This window comes from Silene latifolia, unplaced genomic scaffold (genome assembly GCF_048544455.1).
Source record: "Silene latifolia isolate original U9 population unplaced genomic scaffold, ASM4854445v1 scaffold_167, whole genome shotgun sequence".
Classification (NCBI taxonomy): Eukaryota; Viridiplantae; Streptophyta; class Magnoliopsida; order Caryophyllales; family Caryophyllaceae; genus Silene; species Silene latifolia.
Genome location: NW_027413146.1, coordinates 48,110 through 68,601, shown reverse-complemented (window position 1 = coordinate 68,601; position 20,492 = coordinate 48,110). Strand labels below are relative to the sequence as shown.

At 37.1% G+C, this 20,492-nt stretch overlaps 1 protein-coding gene across 1 annotated transcript; it reads right to left on the bottom strand.

The window, feature by feature from the left end:
- Positions 1-7,192: 7,192 nt before the first annotated feature.
- On the bottom strand, positions 7,193-14,955 carry LOC141638048 (uncharacterized protein C630.12). Its single transcript, XM_074447498.1, has 13 exons — positions 14,709-14,955; positions 11,864-11,923; positions 11,598-11,776; positions 10,541-10,676; positions 10,319-10,415; positions 10,127-10,186; positions 9,446-9,546; positions 9,271-9,305; positions 8,995-9,052; positions 8,803-8,877; positions 8,557-8,702; positions 8,010-8,279; positions 7,193-7,653 (listed from the first exon to the last, which is right to left on the bottom strand). Exons 1-13 carry the CDS (start codon positions 14,859-14,861, stop codon positions 7,416-7,418), a joined length of 1,608 nt encoding a protein of 535 aa, XP_074303599.1. The 5' UTR covers positions 14,862-14,955; the 3' UTR covers positions 7,193-7,415.
- Positions 14,956-20,492: the final 5,537 nt, after the last annotated feature.

Genomic DNA, 20,492 nt, shown 5'->3' with positions numbered 1-20,492 from the left:
ATTACATCAGACGTAATTCATAACTGAGTGTATGTGTATTTTTTCTAAGTTTATAAAGTTTAGAAGTTACATTTTATTTTTTTGACTTCAAAATTCAAATTTTTCTAAGGTTATATGTGATGTTTTTGAGTTTTATTATAATTTTTTGAGTTTAATGTTTAAGTGAATGAACTTATAAATTTATAAAACACATAATTTTTAAAATAAAACTCGAAAACTTTATCTCAATGCTTAGAAACTAAACCACCTAATGTAGTAAATCGGATGTATAGTCTACTGAACTGAACTTAGGCCCTGTTTTTTTGAACTTAATTTCAGCTCATTTCATTTCAGTTTAGTTCAGATCTATTCAGTTTAGTTTAGTTCAGCTCTATTCAGTTCAGTTAAGTTCCATTCAGTTCTTCTCTTCACAACGTAACTCTTACCTCAATTCAATTCAGTTTAGCTTCATTCACTTCAATTCAGCTTAGCTCCATTCACTTCAGTTCAGCGTTCAGGCAATTTCAATCCAAAAAAACAGGGACTTATTGGAGCTGAGCTGAGCTGAACTGAACTTAATGGAACTGAGCTGAACTAAAGTAAGAGTTAATTTGTGAAGAGAAGAACTAAACTGAACGAAATTGAACTGAACTGATCTGAAATGAGCAGAAATTAAGTTCAAAAAAACAAGGCCTTATTGCGAATCATAAGATAACGATATTTCACTTAATTCAAAACATAATGATGATGATGTATCCGTTACTTTAATATCATGTGAATTTTACAATTGTATCTTTCTCTCTCTAATTGAGAGTTCCTCTCTAAATTGAGAGTTCCTTCCCTCTGAGGTTTGTTACGCCGCCTCCACCTCTTCGACAAAAACCTATCTTTTCTGTCTTCCTTCTTACCAAATCAACCTAACTTCTTCTTTTTCATCCACTATCTACCTCCTCGGCCAAACTCACCACTTCTGTTTGTCTGATGACATGTCGGCTGATAGCCTAGAAGTTTTACACGTGTGTTCAGCTGCTCCGTCTTGTTGCCACGTCGTTTTTTCGGCCAACCCCTTCTTCACTGTTCTACTATAAATTAATTTCTACTTTTATTTATTCCAGATCTCCACCTTGTTCTGTTTAAAACAAATTTTCTCACAATTATGGCCTCTTCCTCCTTCAACCCTCCTTGTAGGGCCGGTGTTAGTATCTCTTTACCTCCACACCTTTGTGTGGATCTTACGGGTTTGGATTTTAATAGGGTTCTCACGGCCCGTTTTATCGATCAACGATATCTTGATGTTGACCGGATTTTCCAACAGATTGGGATAAACTGGAGGCTAAATGGGTCGATTTCTATTCGACCCATGAAACCTTACTACCTTTTTTCTTTCTCTTCGATGGCGGATTACAAGTACTTCAGGAAGCGTCAAACAGTCAATATCGCGGGGAGTTTAATGGTGCTCCGTCCTTGCTCTGCCACTACTTCTCCGGACAATATGCTATTTCATATTGTCCCTGTTTGGGTTCGAGTGCTTCATCTCCCGTTTCATCTTATGCATTCTTCCGTCGCTGCTTTCCTTTTGTCCCATGTCGGGGACATTTGCGAGGAAGAGGTTGTGAACTCCTTAACTCCTTCTCGTTCTTTTGTTAGGGTGAAGGTTTGGATAGACCTGTCCAAACCTTTGATCCCTGGGTGCTATTTGGCGCTTAGTGACGTGGAACATCAGTGGATCGGGTTTTCTTACGAGGGTGTGTTCAGATTCTGCAAAACTTGTGGTGAAGTGGGACATCGTGTCTCATTCTGTCCTTCAGGAAAATTTCAAGGAGCCCGGCGTATCCATGCCCGAATGGAGGAGCTTCGTTCCAAAGGTTTGATGGTTCTTCATGGACCACCTGGGTCGCGGTTTTACACCCCTGAAATCATGGGTTTACCTTCAAGGGTGAAATACTTGACATCAAAGATTGATCTTGCTGATCCTGACGAGTCTCCTCAAGTTGATTCAGGCGGAGATTCCCCTGTTTTCTCGTTCTCTTCTTCTCCATCTGACAATGGAGGGGACGAGGAAGCACCCTTTGCAGCGCCGCCACCTGAGGCAATGGTCCATGATGATGAGTCTCGAGAAGTTCTGCTAGAGAAGCATCCTTTAGTTCGTGTTGCCCCTTCTCATGCTGGTGCAACTACCTCTGCTGCTCCTGTGTCACCAGGTTTTAGAATGGCAGCTCCTGAAGTTGAAATGGATCCTACCTTAGACCTTGGTTTGCCTGACCCCGTTACTCCACCTCGCCAGCTTGATGTTGGCATGTTTTTTCGTGATTCTCTGGCTGCTGGGCCTAGTAATGGGTCTGGGAATAGCTCTACTCCTACAGACCCATTAGGTAGGAAGTTAAAGTTTGTTTTCAAGAGGAAGGTAAATGACTGTTTCAAGTTTTTAGGGAGGACTAAGTTTAAATGTTCCAGTCGATATAAGTTTCTTAATTTGAGTTGGGATTGTTCCCGTTTATCTGTTGTCTGTCCTAGTACACTCCCCTCTGAGTGTATCTGCGGTTTTCTTGGTCTTCCTGGTTTCAGTTATTCGAAGCCCAAACCCCCGGATTTAAGCTCTTTTGTTTGGGATGCTGGTCCTCGTAAGCGTAAACATCCTTTTTTGGATCATGGCTTGGAGTTTACAGCTAGTAAACGGGTTAAGTTTGATTTTGGTTCGGTCTGGGATTTTCATTTGGTGAATCTAACTCGATTTTCGTGTTCTTTCCTGTCTTTTTCCAGCGTTGAAGACGGGACGACTTGCTTAGGTCAGGTGGTGGACCTTAAATCACCACCCATGGCCCAATGACTATCTTTTGTTGGAATTGTAGGGGATTTGGAGAAGCGGATGATCCTACAATTCCGTACCTACATAGAAGCGTCCTTAAATATCATCCGCTAATTTTGTTTTTACAAGAGACTCATTCTACAGTAGATGTTGCTTTGTCGAGGACCAACCACCTTGGATTTCCCAATTACTTTGGTGTTGATTCTAATGGTCGTAGTGGTGGTCTTCTTTTGTACTGGAATAGTTCAGTTGATATTAGCATCCTTTGTAGTAACCCGCATTTTATCTTATGTAAATTGGGTATAAGTTTACCGGAGGGGCTGTATAATGATATGTACATTATGTTTATATATGGGGAATCTATGTTTCAGTATCGTTCGTCTTTATGGGATCGGATTTCTAATATTATTCTGGGTTGCACCCCTTTTCTTGTGATTGGGGATTTTAATCAGGTTGAATTACATTCGGACAAATTTGGTGGATCTACCTCTATCCGGGGTCAGGTTGCATTCACAACATGGAAACTTCAGAATAGTTTGGTTGATGTTCCTTTCTTTGGCCCTCGATTCACATGGATGAATGGACAACATGGGGAACATTGTATTATGGAAAGGCTAGATCGTGCATATGCATCGCAGGATTGGTTTGACATGTTTCCTCAATCCTCCATCTTAAACTTACCTATTCTCATTTCTGATCATTCCCCAATAGTTTTCCGTTTTTCCCATCCTCAAAATAATTCAAAAAGACCCTACCGCATTGATAATTGGTGCTTGCATTTACCTGAAGTTATTTCCCTTGTTACCTTTGCTTTTCAAAAATCTGTTTTAGGCTCCTTACCTTATGTCCTTTCCCGCAAATTAGCTTCTGTAAGATTTGCAATTATGCAATGGGTTATTCAACATCGTATTTGTTATGGCATCAATTGGTCATCCATTGAGAAGAAACTTGACATGTCTGCTACGGATATTTCTGATCATGCATCGGCTGAGAATTATCAACTGCTGCGCGACAGCCGTCTCCAGCTTATTTCTAAGCAACATGAGTATTGACTTCAGCGGGTAAAGCTTCGTAATGAGGTTTTGGATGGTCTTCCAACTTGTGTCCTTTTTAATAGAGTACGACAACGCTCTGTTAAACAACGATTGGTTTCTCTTCGCAATGCTGATGGAACTTGGCTTCTGGAACCAGAACAGGTTGAGGGTGAAATACTTTCTTATTTCCATAATCTTCTGTGTGCCTCAAATGTTCCTGTTGCCGATTCTTCTTTTGCATCAATGGACTCGTTCCTTTCTACTCTGGAATTGCCTTCACTTTCTTCTGTAGAGTGTTCACTTTTATCTGCACCTTTCACTGAAACTGATGTTCTTCGCGCTCTACGCACCATGGACGGCTCTAAGTCACCTGGTCCAGACGGAATTACGCCACGTTTCTACCAGTTCTATTGGCCCCAGATTGGTCATCTGGTATCAGCTGCTGTTCTAGAGTTTCTGAATTCGGGGGTTATGCTTAAAGAATGGAATAGCACGCATATTGTTCTCATTCCGAAGACTGACCATCCCGAATTGGTTGCTCAGTACCGTCCTATTAGTCTATGCAATGTTATTTACCGTATCGCTTCCAAGTGCATTGCTAACAGACTTCTACTGGTGATCCCTTCAATTATTTCGGATTCACAACAAGCTTTTGTCCCGGGTCGTCTTATGTCTGACGGTTGCCTTGTTGCGCATGAGGTACTACATTACATCAACAAAACAAGAAGGGGTACTAATTGTTATGCGGTGCTAAAATTGGATATGAGCAAGGCTTTTGACCGCGTATCTTGGCACTTCCTTATGGCTGTAATGAGACATATGGGTTTTCCCACACAGTGGCGTAATCTTATTTGGGAATGCATCTCAACGGTTTCTTATCGGATTCTTATAAATGGCACGCCTTCTCAAGCTCTGCATCCTACTTGTGGTCTGCGTCAGGGGGATCCTATTTCTCCTTATTTGTTTATTATATGTATGGAAGTTTTATCAAGACAGCTTGCCAAGGCAGAAAGATTGAAATGTTTCACTGGAATAAAGATCTCCCGATATGCGCCTACGTTATCGCATTTATTTTATGCGGATGATGCTCTTCTATGCTGTAAAGCTAATACTACTTCTTTTGAAGCTATGCGCGATTTACTCAAGGAATTTGAAGTTGGGTCTGGTCAAATGATTAATCTGGACAAATCATACATTAAATTCAGTCCGAATACACCAACGGATTTCCGAAGCCATCTTACATCTATCCTGAAGATGCCCACGGTTACCTCTTTTGGAGATTATCTGGGAGTTCCAATTGATATCCCGCGGAATAAATCAGAACCGTTTCTTCCTTTAATTGACAAGATTACTACACGCATTACTTCTTGGACAGCACTTCATCTAAGCCAGTCGAGTAAGCTTGTTCTTATCTCGTCTATTCTTTTAGCCTCTCTTAATCATATTTTGTCTTGTGTTCCTCTTCCACATGCTGTATGCCGTAAAATCGACGCTTTGATTGTCGCTTTCTGGTGGCGTAATGATTGGAAGAAAAATACAATTCACTGGCTTCGTCAAGAGGTTCTGCAATCTCCCAAGGAATATGGTGGACTTGGTATTAAGAATACGTTCTTGCTCAATCAATCCTTACTCCTCAAAAATTTCTGGCGTATCACTTCAAGACCGACTACTTTACTTGCAAAATTTTGGACCGCTAAATATCGGCGGGATCTGCCTATTCCGAGCACTAGGTCGGTGGTTTCGAATGTATCTTATGCATGGAATGGTATTTGCCATGCAGTGGATTTGACAAAGGACGCCATTTGCTGGAAAGTGGGAAGTGGTAAGTTAGTTGATATTTGGTCCAGTCGATGGGTGAATGGCGAACTACCAACTATCAATACACCCGTTCCAGAGTCGCTACCGCCTCTATCATCTTTTATCTTGGATTCGGGAGACTGGAATCCAACCATGCTCTACCGCTATTTTGATTCTAAAACTACAAAGGACATCATTGCTATGGAACCTCCAGCCCCTGATATTGATGACTTTATTTATTGGAAGTTTACTGAGGATGGTGTTTATACAGCTAAGTCGGGATATTTTCTTCTTTGGTCACAAACTCCAGCTGCTTCTTCGGCTTGGTCTAGGCTGCACCAGTTTCCTTGGAACATTGTTTGGAAAAAGACGCTCCCACGTAAGTTATCGATCCTTCTTTGGAAAATGGCGCACAATATTTTACCCACTAATGTAAACTTGTTATCACGAGGTTTGAATGTGGCCCAAGAATGTCACCTTTGCCACTCTTCACATGAGTCCATGGATCACCTTTTTAGATCGTGTTCGATCGCACATCACTTATGGAAATCTTCTTGGCTTGGTATTAATGCCATGGCGAATCCTTTCATTCCCTTTCTTACATGGATTGCGGATTTCCTAACTTATCTTGCACGTCAATCTTTCGGGTTGCACAAGGACTTTGGTTTGATATATTTTTGTTGTACACTCCGTGCAATATGGAACTCTCGGAATTTGGTTCTTTTCCAAAATCATCCGGTCCGGCCAGCAGCTATTTACCATCTCATTGGTAATCTGGTAAGTTCCACTTCTCAGCTACGTCTAATTAGGTCATCTTTTGAACCGCATGCTGTTTGTCTTCCTCCTATCAAGCTGGCAGGCATTTGCAAGCCTTGGAGCGATCATGTGGTTTACATTTCACTCGCAATCTAGCATGATGCGACAATACAGTGCTTCACTGGTACTATTTGGGATTCTGCTTTGGATGACTCAGTTTCTAACACAATTCGGGCGCGATCGTGGTTTGTTGCAGCCGCACGTCTACTCATTTGGGCTATGCAGTATGCTCAGCAGAAGAATTATAGCCATGTTTCCTTTCGTATTTCATGTCGAAAATTATCCTCCGTTCTGGCAAACAAATTGCCGCACCACCATCTTGACGACGACTCTGTCTTTCGGATCCGTACTTTGTTTGTACTACACCCTCTATGGTCTGTAAGCCTAGCAACAGGCTAACCTTTTTGTAGTTGCTTGTCTTTTAATATAAGGTGTTCATTGTTGTCGAAAAAAAAAAAACATAATGATGTTTCCTTAACAAAAGTGAGCAACATTAGCCACATAGGTATCATCACATCGCATTAGCACAAGTGTTGCACTTCGCTTCTAAAAGTGGTGTGAGCATAAACACAACATCATTAGCACTAATATGTAAATAAACCCAACTAAATCAAGTGTCATTGGCTTGATTTAGATGTGATCAAATTATGCTAATTATTGTAATTAACATCTAAGAAACGTGTCGAAAACTGAAAAGTTGTTCATAGTTCACTTCACAATGGAGGTTCAACAGCACGACCTTAACAAGAAAATGCAAATATTTCTAGTTAATTGAAAATATAATCAAATTGATTGAGTAGATATAATTCCAAGTAGTTATTTCTGGTTTCCTCTGTATTGTACCAAAACTCGCTTTGCTCGACATATGTAACATAAATTACACGAGACTCTCATTCTCCAGTAAATAACCATTTAGAAAAAAAAAATGGTACAAAATGTAACAAAGAACAACACATTGCATTCTGGATTGCTCACCTCCGTCATTATTCGACCCAATCTTTGAACAACAGCATCATGTAGAGTGGGACATTGACCAAAGCAATCACAGACACAATCCCGAGCACCCGAAGAATTCGGTGCACCACTCTTGCAGCTGTTGATTTGGTTGATCTTGGTAAGATCACTGCTGACGACCCCGGATTCATATCACTGTCCACTTTTACAGCACCTTCGTCCTGTGAGAGCGTTTGTCTCCTAGATGTACGCATCACAGCATTGCCTCTGCATAATACGTATTAGTAAGTTTAGTTTAATCGCTCCTTTTAAAGAGGCCTGATCTCACATATAGGATTATCAGATAACCAAACAAACTCTTCGACCTAGAGATATGTATTCAAATACAATACGATCACGTGGTTTTAAAGATCATGCTGCTTTTTACAGTTGGAAAGTACTATTATTTGGACAAAATACATCAAAAACATTACGCTAAGGTCTCAGAGGCATCTATGTGGTGTAAGGAGGGGTCGGAGTGTAGCAGTCGTACACTATAATGACATTGAATCATTGCACAAGGAATAGGATACCACGAACAACAAAACAGAAAAGGTTGGTGTAAGGTAAAAGGAACAACTGACCTTTCAACTGAATTAATCTCCTTGGACTCTACAGAAGGAGTTCGTGTACGGGGCTTCTTGACAAGATGCATACCCCCTTCAGCATCCCACATCATCTCGTACTCACAGTCTTCATCTTCATTTTTCTCTTTTGAGCCACTCGAAAAAACACCTTTGAATACCAATTTCTTCACATTTGTCATCAAATGGACGCAGTGATGCCCAATGTCTATTCCATATGAAGGCCAAAATGACAAGGCAAGGATGGTTATAACAAAAAGTGCGATATACCTGACACCGATTGATAATCGAGAACATAAGAACATAAGACCAATAACAAGTACTCCCTCCGTCTCAATTATATTGTCCCCACCAAATCTTATCGTCAAACATTGTTGATTTTGACAAACATTTTCTCACAATAATTGTCAAACATGTGACAGTTTTTTCATATGTTTACAAGTTGTCAAAGTTGACGTGGGGACAATGAATTCGGCAGGGAGGTAAAAAAAATTATCGGAGTTATTGTGCTTGCTATAACCATGGAAGGCAAGTTATGAGGAATTACCACATGTATATGAAGAGTTGCCTTGGAAGAAAGCAAAGATGGACAAGTACCTCCGGCTCTAGAGAAGATTTATTTGTACTGACAGACATAAGCATAAATGATGGATACCAGTTACCTTGTTGCCAACTTAGAGTTCCGACAGTATGCTGCAGTAATAAATGTCATCAGCTTTCGAAACAATCCACGTACCAATAACTTTAGCAATGTATGCTTCGGTTCTTTTTGTAAGGGAATTTCAATTCTTACCTCTTCGACAGGACCGTGTTTAGTTTTGTGGGTAACTGTACATTGGTCATGATCATGACCAGATAGCACAAGTGCCTTGGGATTCAGGAAACAAAAAGTCCATCAGTAATTTCATCGATATTCCAGTCTATGAAGAAAAGGGTTGATTTGTTCCGCTTAAATAAGCAGAAAATAAAAGGCTAGTGAACATACAGGCTGAACTAAGTCCAATAAACGGCCTGATGACTTCTCAGAGACATAATTCTGGTATCTGCAGCATTAAATGAACAACATTCATCATATACGCGTGAAAAAGTAGATGTGGCTAGCTTAACTGGTAAATCACCGAGTGGTGGTATTAATTATCTGTGTTCAAAACGTGTCAACATCAAAAATACCCTCATGGGTCGCATCAGAAGAAGAAAATATAAACAACTAAAAAGGTAAAATTGATAAGTTGAAATTAAAAGAGTCTGACTTTACGCTTACATTATCCTGTGATCATAAGGGGAACGCGAAATGCTCTGGACACAAAGGGAAAAAAGGCCTGTAAGTTTAATTGCTAAATTGTTAGGGCCATGCTACAAATGGCAGCAAAGATGAATCAGCTGAGTATAGTAAACCAAGTCTAAAGGTGACTAACTAGAAGCGGTAACCGTGATACCTGATTGATGATGGCTGACGAGCGGTGTGGGCCACAATAAGTCCCATCTGGCCGGTACAGAGGTATATGAGTCAATAACACTCTTGATCTTTCTCCAACATCTGAAGAAGAGGAATTTTGAATTTTGCAATTAATCGAAGGTGTTTTCTTACGATAGTCTCCTCCATAAAATATTTGAACTTTAATTGGCCTTAAATTTCCCTGCTGCAAGAGTTCGAAATAAAAGCAAATAATGCAAGAGCAGAAGCGCAAGATTTTACTATGAGGAGCACGTTTCTATGTAGCATGTAATAATGTACTTCCTTTATCCCATAATCCCAATTATATCGTTCTCATTTGACTTTGGCGTCAAACAATGTCGACTTTGACTCGCTTTTTCACAATATATGATAATGAAGCATGACATTTTTTTTCTTGTGTATCTACTTTTATTTATAGGAACTATTGATCAAAGTTGACATTGGTCGACCAAAGTGAGATGGTACAAGAAAATTGGGATGGAGGTGGTAGTATCGTATCTAAGACTAAATATGATGCATTTCTTTCGGACGAGGAATTAACTCAAGCTTAGAAAAACTCTTTACCAAGAGCCACTCAATGAGAAATTTCTTATTTTAGACCACATGTTTCGAATGGCTAATGTGATTGTAGAGAGGAACAGAAACAGTCAACCGGACTTACCCGCGGTGGCATTCTTTACAAAATCCCATGTCCGAGAAGTTAGATCGTCATTTAAGGTGCCTTCAGGCAGTCCAAAAAAAACACTTTTGAGCTTTATAACCTTTTAACAGCTGCGAAACATCTAAAGTTGTATGGAATAGCAGTAGAACAGAATAGCAAAGCCAATACTGTAGGTAAATTAACTTTATTTACCATCAACCACTTGGGCATCAATAACAACAAAATCAACTTCTCCAATAGTAAACTTATAGTTTCTTCGGCCAAATCTGATTTCATAACGCTCAATAACCTGCAACAGAAAAGCAAAATCACTGAAAACCGCACAACCAATGACTTAGTGACTCAACGTCGAAAAGGCAGATGTGTTAACAAGATTATCTAATTCTAAATCACAAAGGCAACAAACTGGTATACCTCTGGCTTATGGTTAGCATGCCATGCATAGCCAATGTCATGATTTCCTGTTAGGTAGTAAACTGGAATCTCTTTAGTTCTTTTGCTTTTACCAACCTCAAATATATGCTCAAATCGGCTCAAAGACTCCTGCCATCTGCCTCAAGTAATGAATAAATAAATTCATCAGGTCACATTTGAGAATTCATCAAACATCTGAAGCAGGGCAAATTTCCTGGCTTATGGACATGGTACTCATGATTCATGAATATCTATTGTATGCACCAGTGGCGGAGCCAGGATTTGATGTTAGCGGGGGCGAAGTACAAATGTAATAGAGTAAATTACAAAAAATATCGAAAATTTCAACTGAAAGCTTCAGTTTTTTTTCATTGTTCAGAGGGCGCGACCGCCGACCGGCCCTGCTAGCCCCGGCCTGGTTCTGCCACTGGTACGCGCATTAATCGGAATACACATAAGTCATGGAGAACCAAATCTGATTATCTGAACATACATGACATTGGATTTAGTGGACGTAACGTAACGGTCGTGGCTAATGAACATTAACATCAAAATTTCTCATGCAAACTTCCTCGTGAAACAGGTCTAGGCCACACGCTTCACATCCGTGACATGAGACCCCCGCATGCTTTTTGCATAAACAACATTTTATATCACTAAATTCACTAACCCAAAATGAACTTCTATGAAATACCCCAAATTAATAAGAGATAATTAAGTTCACACGGACTGAATCCGTAGATAGGACAAAAAAGTTCAATCCAAATAGTAAACTACTCCGTGTGTCACCTAAGTTTCACACCCTCTTAGGCACAAGATTTATGGGGGAAAGAATGCGCGGGGAAAAAAATGCAAGCAGAGAAATATGTGGCACCACAAATCACAGTAACCACAAATAACAAACCAAAAAAATGAATAAAGTAAAGATTGAATCTGATTGTGAGGCGGCCTGAAAAGTAAAGCGTAAAACTTATTATGAGACACAAGGAGTACTATTCATAAATCATAAACTAGAAACTTTGTAATTCAAACAAATGCAAGTGTAGTAATGCCTCACTCTTGATTTGACAAGAAGGGACCTCCGTCGAAGTAATCTCCCAAGAATAAAATGACATCGGGTTTGAAAGGCATAACTGAGGAAACAAATGCCCTTCTCATGTACAAATCTGTATAGAATTCAACAGTCTCCAAAACAAGTGATTTAGGAGGAAGACCAATGGATGTTCTATCCATTAACTGTTAACCATTAACCAAGGGTCAGAACTTGTAAGCTGATCAAAACATACATTTTACAGTAAAATTGAGGAGAGGGTAAACTTTCACCTGTGGATCAGTGAGCACAGCAACTTTCACAAAATCATCAGTCTTGTGCCCTCCACCCGTCTGAACCAAAATTTTGTTGCCATTAGGGTTTATATCAAAAGACCAATCATGTCATATGGACCATCTAATGTTCATAAATTTTTGTAAGGGGTCGTCTGGTTGCCATGGCAGAATAATATTCCCATCAATTTCAAAAAAAACACGAATTGGACAATTCATCATGTGAATTGCTTAAGATTATGAACAGATTTTCAGCTTTGGTGTAGTTTTTGTTAAGACTAATAAATTAATAAAACGTTAGTTCATTGAAAAAACGCGTGACAATAAGTGATCAACAAATTATGATAGTCCTGAACTAAACTAAAGGAGAACTTGAATTTTGAAGATTGATCTTCTGCACTCATTTATATAGATGATGGACCGAGACTTGATGTATTTGGATAGCACTATTTGTCTATGCAGTATGCAACAATAACAAAGCCCTACTATCGAGATAATTTTAACCATATACCCATGGTTCAAAATCTCGGCTGAGTTGCCAATATGAGATTGCCCAAGAAATCGGGGATTCACCGTGATCCGTCCGCAACGGCCGAATAAGGACCGGTTATACCTATACGCGACTATGTTTGATACCGAGCTTTTGAACCATGCAACCGATCCCGAGCCGTAGGATCTTAATTTTGTAGGATCTTACGATTCAAGTTGTATCAAATTTTTTCCAAGTAGAATCTTAACCCGATCCTATGTTTATACGACCCGATCCCACAATAGTAACATTTTCATTTTTTCGATTACCAAAACTTTGTACGGAGTATATGACTTTATGATAGAAAATTACTACTGTATAAGCTAGAACAATTTGTGAGCACATGATAAATAGTGTGTAAGATTTAAACACGATATTTTCATATATTTTGATAACATAATTATGTATTTTAGTTACTTACGATCCTACGATCCGATCCTACCGATTCGATCCTAGTAACCTCATCGATTCAAAGTAGTATCCCGATCCTAATAACATTGCATATACCCTCACCCCTCAAGAAAGAAAAAACCCTAACTCTCAACAATGGGTTATTGTCCATCAATTTGATGGTGACAAGCCTTATGTTCAAATTTTAGCTTTAATCTATTTATAAAAGGAAGTGTTGCGCTCTCATTAGTAGAGTTTCTTCTCTCCCATAAGGAGAGTTCTCGTCCCCCCGCCAACTGGTGGGTTTCTTCATCAATAGGAGACTCTGTTGAGTACTATTTGGTCATTTCCAAGCATCTTCACAACAATAACATATCCAAAGACCCCTCATGCAAGGCTACATCAAATATAAGCAATATATCATAGGGTATGCAACATTAATAACAACGATTTTTGTGTTATGATCTTTGTGTTATGGAGGCAGTAATTTGTTTGATTTCTATAGATTCATATTTTGTTAATTTTGATGTCGACTGTAGATATCATAGGACTTATTATTAATGAAACTAATCTTTCACCCAATAAAAAAAATTAAGTATATTTCAACATTGACCCAAAAGCTAGTTCCCAAGAGAAGTTAGATCAACTCGAAAGGGGTTGTTCTAGCTTAATCACATCCCACAGGCCACAAGTCTCCGAGTGAGTCTATGGAATACAGGCTATACAGCAATGTTAAAACTATAAGGGAGAGCTTTAACACCCTTGTGTAACTACTTGACTTGAATCCGGACTAAACCGGACGTTATACACCCAAAAATAAAGTTAGTACAACCTCAATGAGGACTATGTGACCATGGGGATTGTTGAATATTATCGATTTGAACCCTAGGTTGGGCGCAATTATTTCTCATTCCGTGACTATTAACATCAAAAAAACATTTTCTAATCACGATATACATACTTGGCATATTTTAACCTTATTATGACCTACAAAGTATTATTTCCAACAATGTGAAGAGTGGCTAATCGGATTATACATTGATATGGTTTGATATCTCCTCTTTCGTCCTATGGTTTAGCTATGAGATAGCTACTCGTATTAGTCGTATAAGTTTACAAATCTTAAGGTTAAGAAGACACATTTGCTGACAATTGGACACATCTCAAGCTGCCATCTTCTAAATTCTAGTACCACTGTAATTTCTAATCTATGCAGTCAAATGTACATAATTCTAGCAACAACATTTGTACAATGCCACAAGTATTATTAGATTTATCAACTTAATCAATAAGTCTATAACATTCCAAAGAGACTTTTTGTTCGGTCGAAATCAAGTGTCCACCGCCCACAACAATGACTAAATTATGCGATTAATGTAGCAAAAAATTGCAAACTTCTTTTTTAGCCAATCCCAAAGATTAAATTTAATTCACTGCAAATATATTCTTAGGAAACACTAATAAGTAACATAAACACCAAATTTGAACAGTTAAAGCTCAACACTGAACAAAGTCAAATCCCTCCGTCTCAAGTATTTGTTTACCTTTGATTGATTGAAATATGTCTTACAAAGAATATAAAGGTGAATAAGTAAGATCAGAAAACTCATAAATTAGGACAACAAAAAACAAAAGAATCCCATTTTCTTCTCAAGTTCCCAACCTTTGACTCTAAAACTATAAAGATCCACATCAAAATTCAAAATTAATGTCTGAATATAATTGTTTGGATTTAACCCACATCAAATCAACACAAACCCCATTTAATACAAATCATTAAGCTACATAAATATCCAAAAATCAAACTTAAATATTAAACAAAACAAAAAAAAAACTCTACATAGCTTAGCTGGTAAAGTCATGATCAGGGTTCAAACTCGTCCGCATCAACAAATCCAAAAAAAAAAGGGAGAATAAATTAATTACCATAGAAGAGGAGAAATGTTGATGATGAGGCCAAGAACAAGTCCAAAAAACAGGAACCCAAAATGCAAACATTTCTCCATAGAGAATATTGAGAACCCAAATCAAGGTGAAGAAAATGGTTAATTTTCTTGATTTTTCTGCCATTATCTTCATTTTTTTTAATTATTTTTGGAGGGATTACTTTGGATTTAGATGATGAACTTTATGTTTAACTGATTTTGTGTCATTTTTACAGACTGTAACTCTGTAATAAGTCTTAAATAACTGTAACTGTGCTAGTTTAAGTACACGTTTAAGACCGGAAGTGGTAAATGACCCCCTTAGCTTTACTTGATAGTGAAATCAACCCCCTTAAGTTTGGTTTGTTGTAATTTACCCCCTTAACTTTGCATTAAAGTGAAATTAAACCATCACCCAAAATCTAATGAGAAATTCAATATATCACATCACTAAAAGTGAAATTAATTATACTTTTTATAAAATATACCAGTAGAATAAAAAAGTTAACAAATGGAATCAAAATTTAAAATTAATTAGAGTTTTAAATTATTATAAAATCAAACTTTTTATATTTTATAAGCGAACTGAATATTTTTCCTAATTTTTTTTTTACAGTTCTTTACAAATAAATAAATATATATATAAAATTTGCTAGAGATCCTCTAAAAATATATGTGTCTAATTTTGAGTTTTTGACTATCAAATGTTTTTCTTAAGTAATAGTGAATTAGTGATATATTTTAATAAAAATAAGTTTTTTTCTCGGGAAACATAATTAAAATAAAAAACTTTATTTTTTCAAAATTTAAAAATATTATCTTTTTTTATATTTAAAAAAACAATTCTGAGCTTTTTTTAAAATAAAACATAAACTATTTGAACTTTTATTGTATGAGAAAATAAATTTCTCATGAGATTTTGAGTGAGGAGCTTACTTTCACATTTTAGCTAACTTAAGGGGCCTAATCACTCCTATCTAAACTTAAGGGGCCTAATCTCACAATAAGCCAAGGTAAAGGGGTTAGATTACCACTTTCGCGCTTTTAAGACAGTACTTCAACCTTAGCTGTCCCTTTTACGGAGTACACTTCTTTGTTTATTTTCCTTTTTGGGCAGTTTTTCAGAGTCGTAGATTTAAATGCAATACACGGGATTTGTTTGCAAGGAGACCATGTTACCCTTAGCCCTTAATTATTTCGTCATGTGCACATCGTAGGGATGGCAATGAGTATTGAGTAGGGTTTGGGCCAGGTCCACCGGACCCGAGATTTTCCCTTTGGACCCGTAGGCCGTACCCGACCCAGACCCGCAAGGGTCTAAAATTTGAGGACCCATACCCGGACCCTATGGGTAAGGGTCGGGTCTGGGTCTACCCGCGGGTCCGAGTTTCAGCCACTTTAATAACAGGATTAACAGTTATGGGGTCTATAATATTAAAAAAAAAAAATCATACTACTTTAACATTATGAGTTTATTAATCTCTATTGTACACTACCAAATCCAATATACATACCAAAGAGATTAAGAAAGACAAAGAAGACCTAAATTAATTTTATCTCCAAATACATGTGAAAGAATCAAACTCGGAACCCTAAAATCAATACCGTACTTGATAGCCGTCTTCATCTGACCGTCGCTGGCTGCCGTCAATGGTGGTTGTCGGTCGCCACCTATTAGAGAGGTGGTTGTCAGTCGCGTATCAGTGATGTGGTGGTGGTTGCCTTGTGTCAGTGGTGGAGTGGTGGTATTGTCAGAAGAGTTTGGTTGGGTTTTATCACTTTATGGGATGAGGGAAGAGAAAGACACTTTAGTTGCTTTGGTTTCTACGGTCTGCCAGTATGAATTCAGAAAAGTTGCGATTTTTTTTTTAAATAAAGGGTCTAAGGGTCGGGTATGGGTCTCATAACTTAGACTCGTACCCGTACCCGAAATATTTTCTTAAGACCCATACCCGGCCCATACCCATTGGGTCTGAAAAAATGAGACCCATACCCGACCCATAAGGGTTCGACCCTTAGGGTCTGGGTCGGGTCCCCGACCCACTGCCATCCATATGCACATGTAAGTTGCAACCTAGGTAGCACCAAAACGGACATGGACATGGACACGGACACGACACGGACACGTGACACGACATCCTATGAAATTTAAGACACGGAACACGTTATATAAATTTAATAAAATATAGTATATTTTATAGTTATAAACATTCGACTAGTTTTATACACGTACAAAAAATGTACGGGTCTGTCTTTTAAAACTTTGTTATTCGTATAATATGTTCGATTAATTATGCAAATATAATTCAACATGAAATTAAATGAGAAATTTATAAATTATAAATCTGATGAAAATGATTTGACACCAAATTGTTTTGATGGTATTCAATTAATTATTTTATTTTTTTAAAAGATTATTATAAACTAAAATTAATTTTAATGTTATTTGCCCAAAATGATCAAACTTTATGAAATGAATTTTATTATCAAACCATATAAAATAGATAAAAGAAATTTCACTGTATAATTAGGAATATGCTACGGCTACACTCAGTGTATAAAATCTTCTATACACTGCCAATAAAATTTTGACACCAAGAAAAATCTAAGACAAGGAGATTACAGCCAACACTACTCCCAATTTTATTTCAACATTTTATTATTTAATTGAAAACCCTAAATCAATCGCATGCTACTTTGACATTCAAAATTAAACACACAGTTCCAAGACTATACAACTGGATGTACAATGAGCATTGTACATCCAAGGTTATTTTAGTCTTATTCCAAATACTTTTACAAATAAAATAAAATAACGTAATCCAATTTTGAATTTAATCCTCCTACTTTCTCTGACTGCTTCCATATTTTTCTAACTCCTCTCCTTATTCATCCATCATCCACTTAATAAATCATATTCTCCTTTAAATTATTATAATGGAACAAATAATATGACGTTACTCGCGAAGAAAAAAAAATTTATCCAAAATTTTTAATACATGAAAATAGTTGAAGCTCGTATTCTTTTTACATTAGCTCATATTTTTATCTTTATAGTATTTTAAAGCTTTTGATCCTTTTAAGCTCGTATTCTTTTTAAATTAGCTCGTATTCTTATATTAATAGCTCATATTCTTATGCGTTAGTATTTTTAAGCTCGTAATCCTTTAAACTCGTATTTTTTTTTACATTAGCTCGTATTATTATCTTAATAGCTCGTATTCTCATGTGCTTGTATTTTTAAGTTCGTGATTCTTTTAAGCTCATAATCTTTTTACATTAGCTCATATTCTTATCTTAATAGCTCGTATTCTTATGTACTCAAATTTTTGAACTTGTATTGTTCTAATAATAGTTCGTATGATTAGTGTAGAAATTTACCTCAAAGTATTATTCGATCCATTTTTCTTCTTGATGATGTAAATTGCTTCTCGTTCACCAAAATATTATTAGATGCGTTTTTCCTCCTTGATTATGATGTCAATTGATTTCTTTTCACCATATTAAAATCAGAATTACGGATCGTTTAAGAGAAATTTAGAGAAGAGAAAGAGGGGGTAGGGTTTGTCGACTGGGGAGAAATTAGAATTAGGGAAAAATGAAGATGGGTAGAATTTTTTTTTTGGGGCTTAAATAGTTTAATATGTAATATATGGGCCTGATGTACCATGCTTCCTGTACAACAGGATGTATGATCTTATTTGTGTTAAACACATGGGCAATTGATTGATTGTATGGGACAATTACAATTGAAAGTTTAGAAATAAATTTCGTAATTGCTAAATCCAACACGTCATTTTACTCAATCCAACATATTTTGCGTGTTTTTTCCATCAATACCCTTTATTTAAAATAAAATAAAAAAGGTTTTTTTGTCAAACACAACTTTTAAAAAACATTTTTTTTCCAAACACCATCTTTTAAAAAAAAAAGTTTGTAAAACACAACCTTTAATAATTTTTTTTTGTCAAACACGACATTTTGGCCGGAGGACTCAACATTTTGCAATAGGGTAACTTTGAGTCGATGTTTGAGATAGCAAGCGAGGTCGGTTTGAGGTGTTCTTAGACTCGTTGGAAAGGTGGCAATACAAGCTTTCCAGGAGCTATCAACACGATGGTCAAAGGTGGCCTTATATGAGGTCTATTACTGTGTAAAGTAAGGTTGGTCGGAGAGGCTAGCCATAAAGCGAGTGGTCATGGAGTTTTTCGTGGGTCTTTAAATGGGGTTAGGATACTTTGTTTGGTCTGAAATTTGGCATGTAGGTAGAGGGGAGTGTAAGGTAGGTCGTAGTTGTTGGTTGCAAGGGGTGGTTTGAGGCGAGTGAATTGACCTACGAAAAAAATCCTACTTTGACTTTCGTCTGATTGTTTTTTACCTCCAACTCAACTCCCCTCGAACCACAACTTGAAACCAACAACCACCACAAACAAACCAACTAAGAAGTAAATGAGATTGCGTTGAAAAGGAACCATCTAATGAACCTACTGAGAATGGTAATGAGATTGCGTTGGAAGAAGTAAATGTTAATATTTCCCTTTCAGATTAATTAGAGGTGGAGAAAGACGGAACTGACCCTTCCGATAGAAGTGAAAGAGAAGGAAGATTCATTACAAAGGGCGGATCTGAATGACCTATCGTAGATTCCATTAAAGATGCAGAAGATAAATGAAGTAACTGTGACGTGAAGTGAGAAAGACCTTCAAATTTATTAATTGTTCTCTCTCTATCTTTCTCTTTTTGAGGTTCTCGCTTGTTAATGGCGGATGATTAAGATTAATGTTGTTAGTCTTAATCCTTGGGCTTTTCTCTTATCTAGAGAGTTTGTTTTTTTGGGCTTTGATTTGTTGAGTAAGTTAATGTCAGTCGGTGATCTTGTTTCATCCAATGGTCTAGAATTGTGACAACATAAGAGTTAAAAAAAATTAAAAAGTATAGAGTAACACTGGAGTAACAGCACAATAACAATAGAATAACAGCACAATAACACCGGAGTAACAGCACAATAACACCGAAGTAACAGCACAATAACACCGAGTAACAATACAATAACACCGGAATAACAATAAAATAACACCAGAATAACAGCGGTGTAGCAACACAATAACAGCAGAATAACACCTGAGTAACACGTGGTAAAAAAAAAAGTAACATGATGAGAAAATTAGAAAACCGTGAGAACATAAGATTAACACTGGAATAACAACTGCTAACACCAAAAAAAAAAAAAAATAAGAGACACTCGAATAACACCTGTAACAAAAAAAAAAAAAGACAACCTGTAACAAAAAAAAAGACAACCTGTAACAAAAAAAAAGACAAATATGTAGAATAACACTGGAATAACAGGTACTAACCCAAAAAAAAACGGGAATAAATAAAATAAAATAAAGGGTTATTTTATGGGAATAATCCAAACTATGGGCCCTCTTCTCATATTAATCCAACCTAAAGTTTAACCGAGAAAAATCCGAACTTTGACATCATTTAACTTGTACTAAACCGATCCCATAATTGACCTGATATCACAGGTTTCCCAACAGTTGACTTTTTTTTTTTTTTTTTTTTTTTTTTTGGTTCCTTTTTTCCCATTATTTGTCAATCTTCATCTTCCTAAATAAGTAACTTTCCCCAAATTAAAAACAAAACCCAGATTTTATTAAAATCCATAAAAATCCTAATCAAATAATACAACCATCTTCAACCAACAATAACTTCAACCAACAATAATTTGTAGCATTTGGTTGGTTGACAACCAAACACCATTGTCCCCCTAATTTTATTT

What these genes read in the sequence shown, in the direction of transcription:
- LOC141638048 (XM_074447498.1), bottom strand. Translation starts at nt 14,861, where the DNA reads ATGAAGATAATGGCAGAAAAATCAAGAAAATTAACCATTTTCTTCACC. An exon ending in AACATTTCTCCTCTTCTATG is followed by an intron (nt 11,924 to 14,708) that starts GTAATTAATTTA and finishes ATTTTGGTTCAG; the next exon opens with ACGGGTGGAGGGCACAAGAC. An exon ending in GAGATTAATTCAGTTGAAAG is followed by an intron (nt 7,654 to 8,009) that starts GTCAGTTGTTCC and finishes CGTATTATGCAG; the next exon opens with AGGCAATGCTGTGATGCGTA.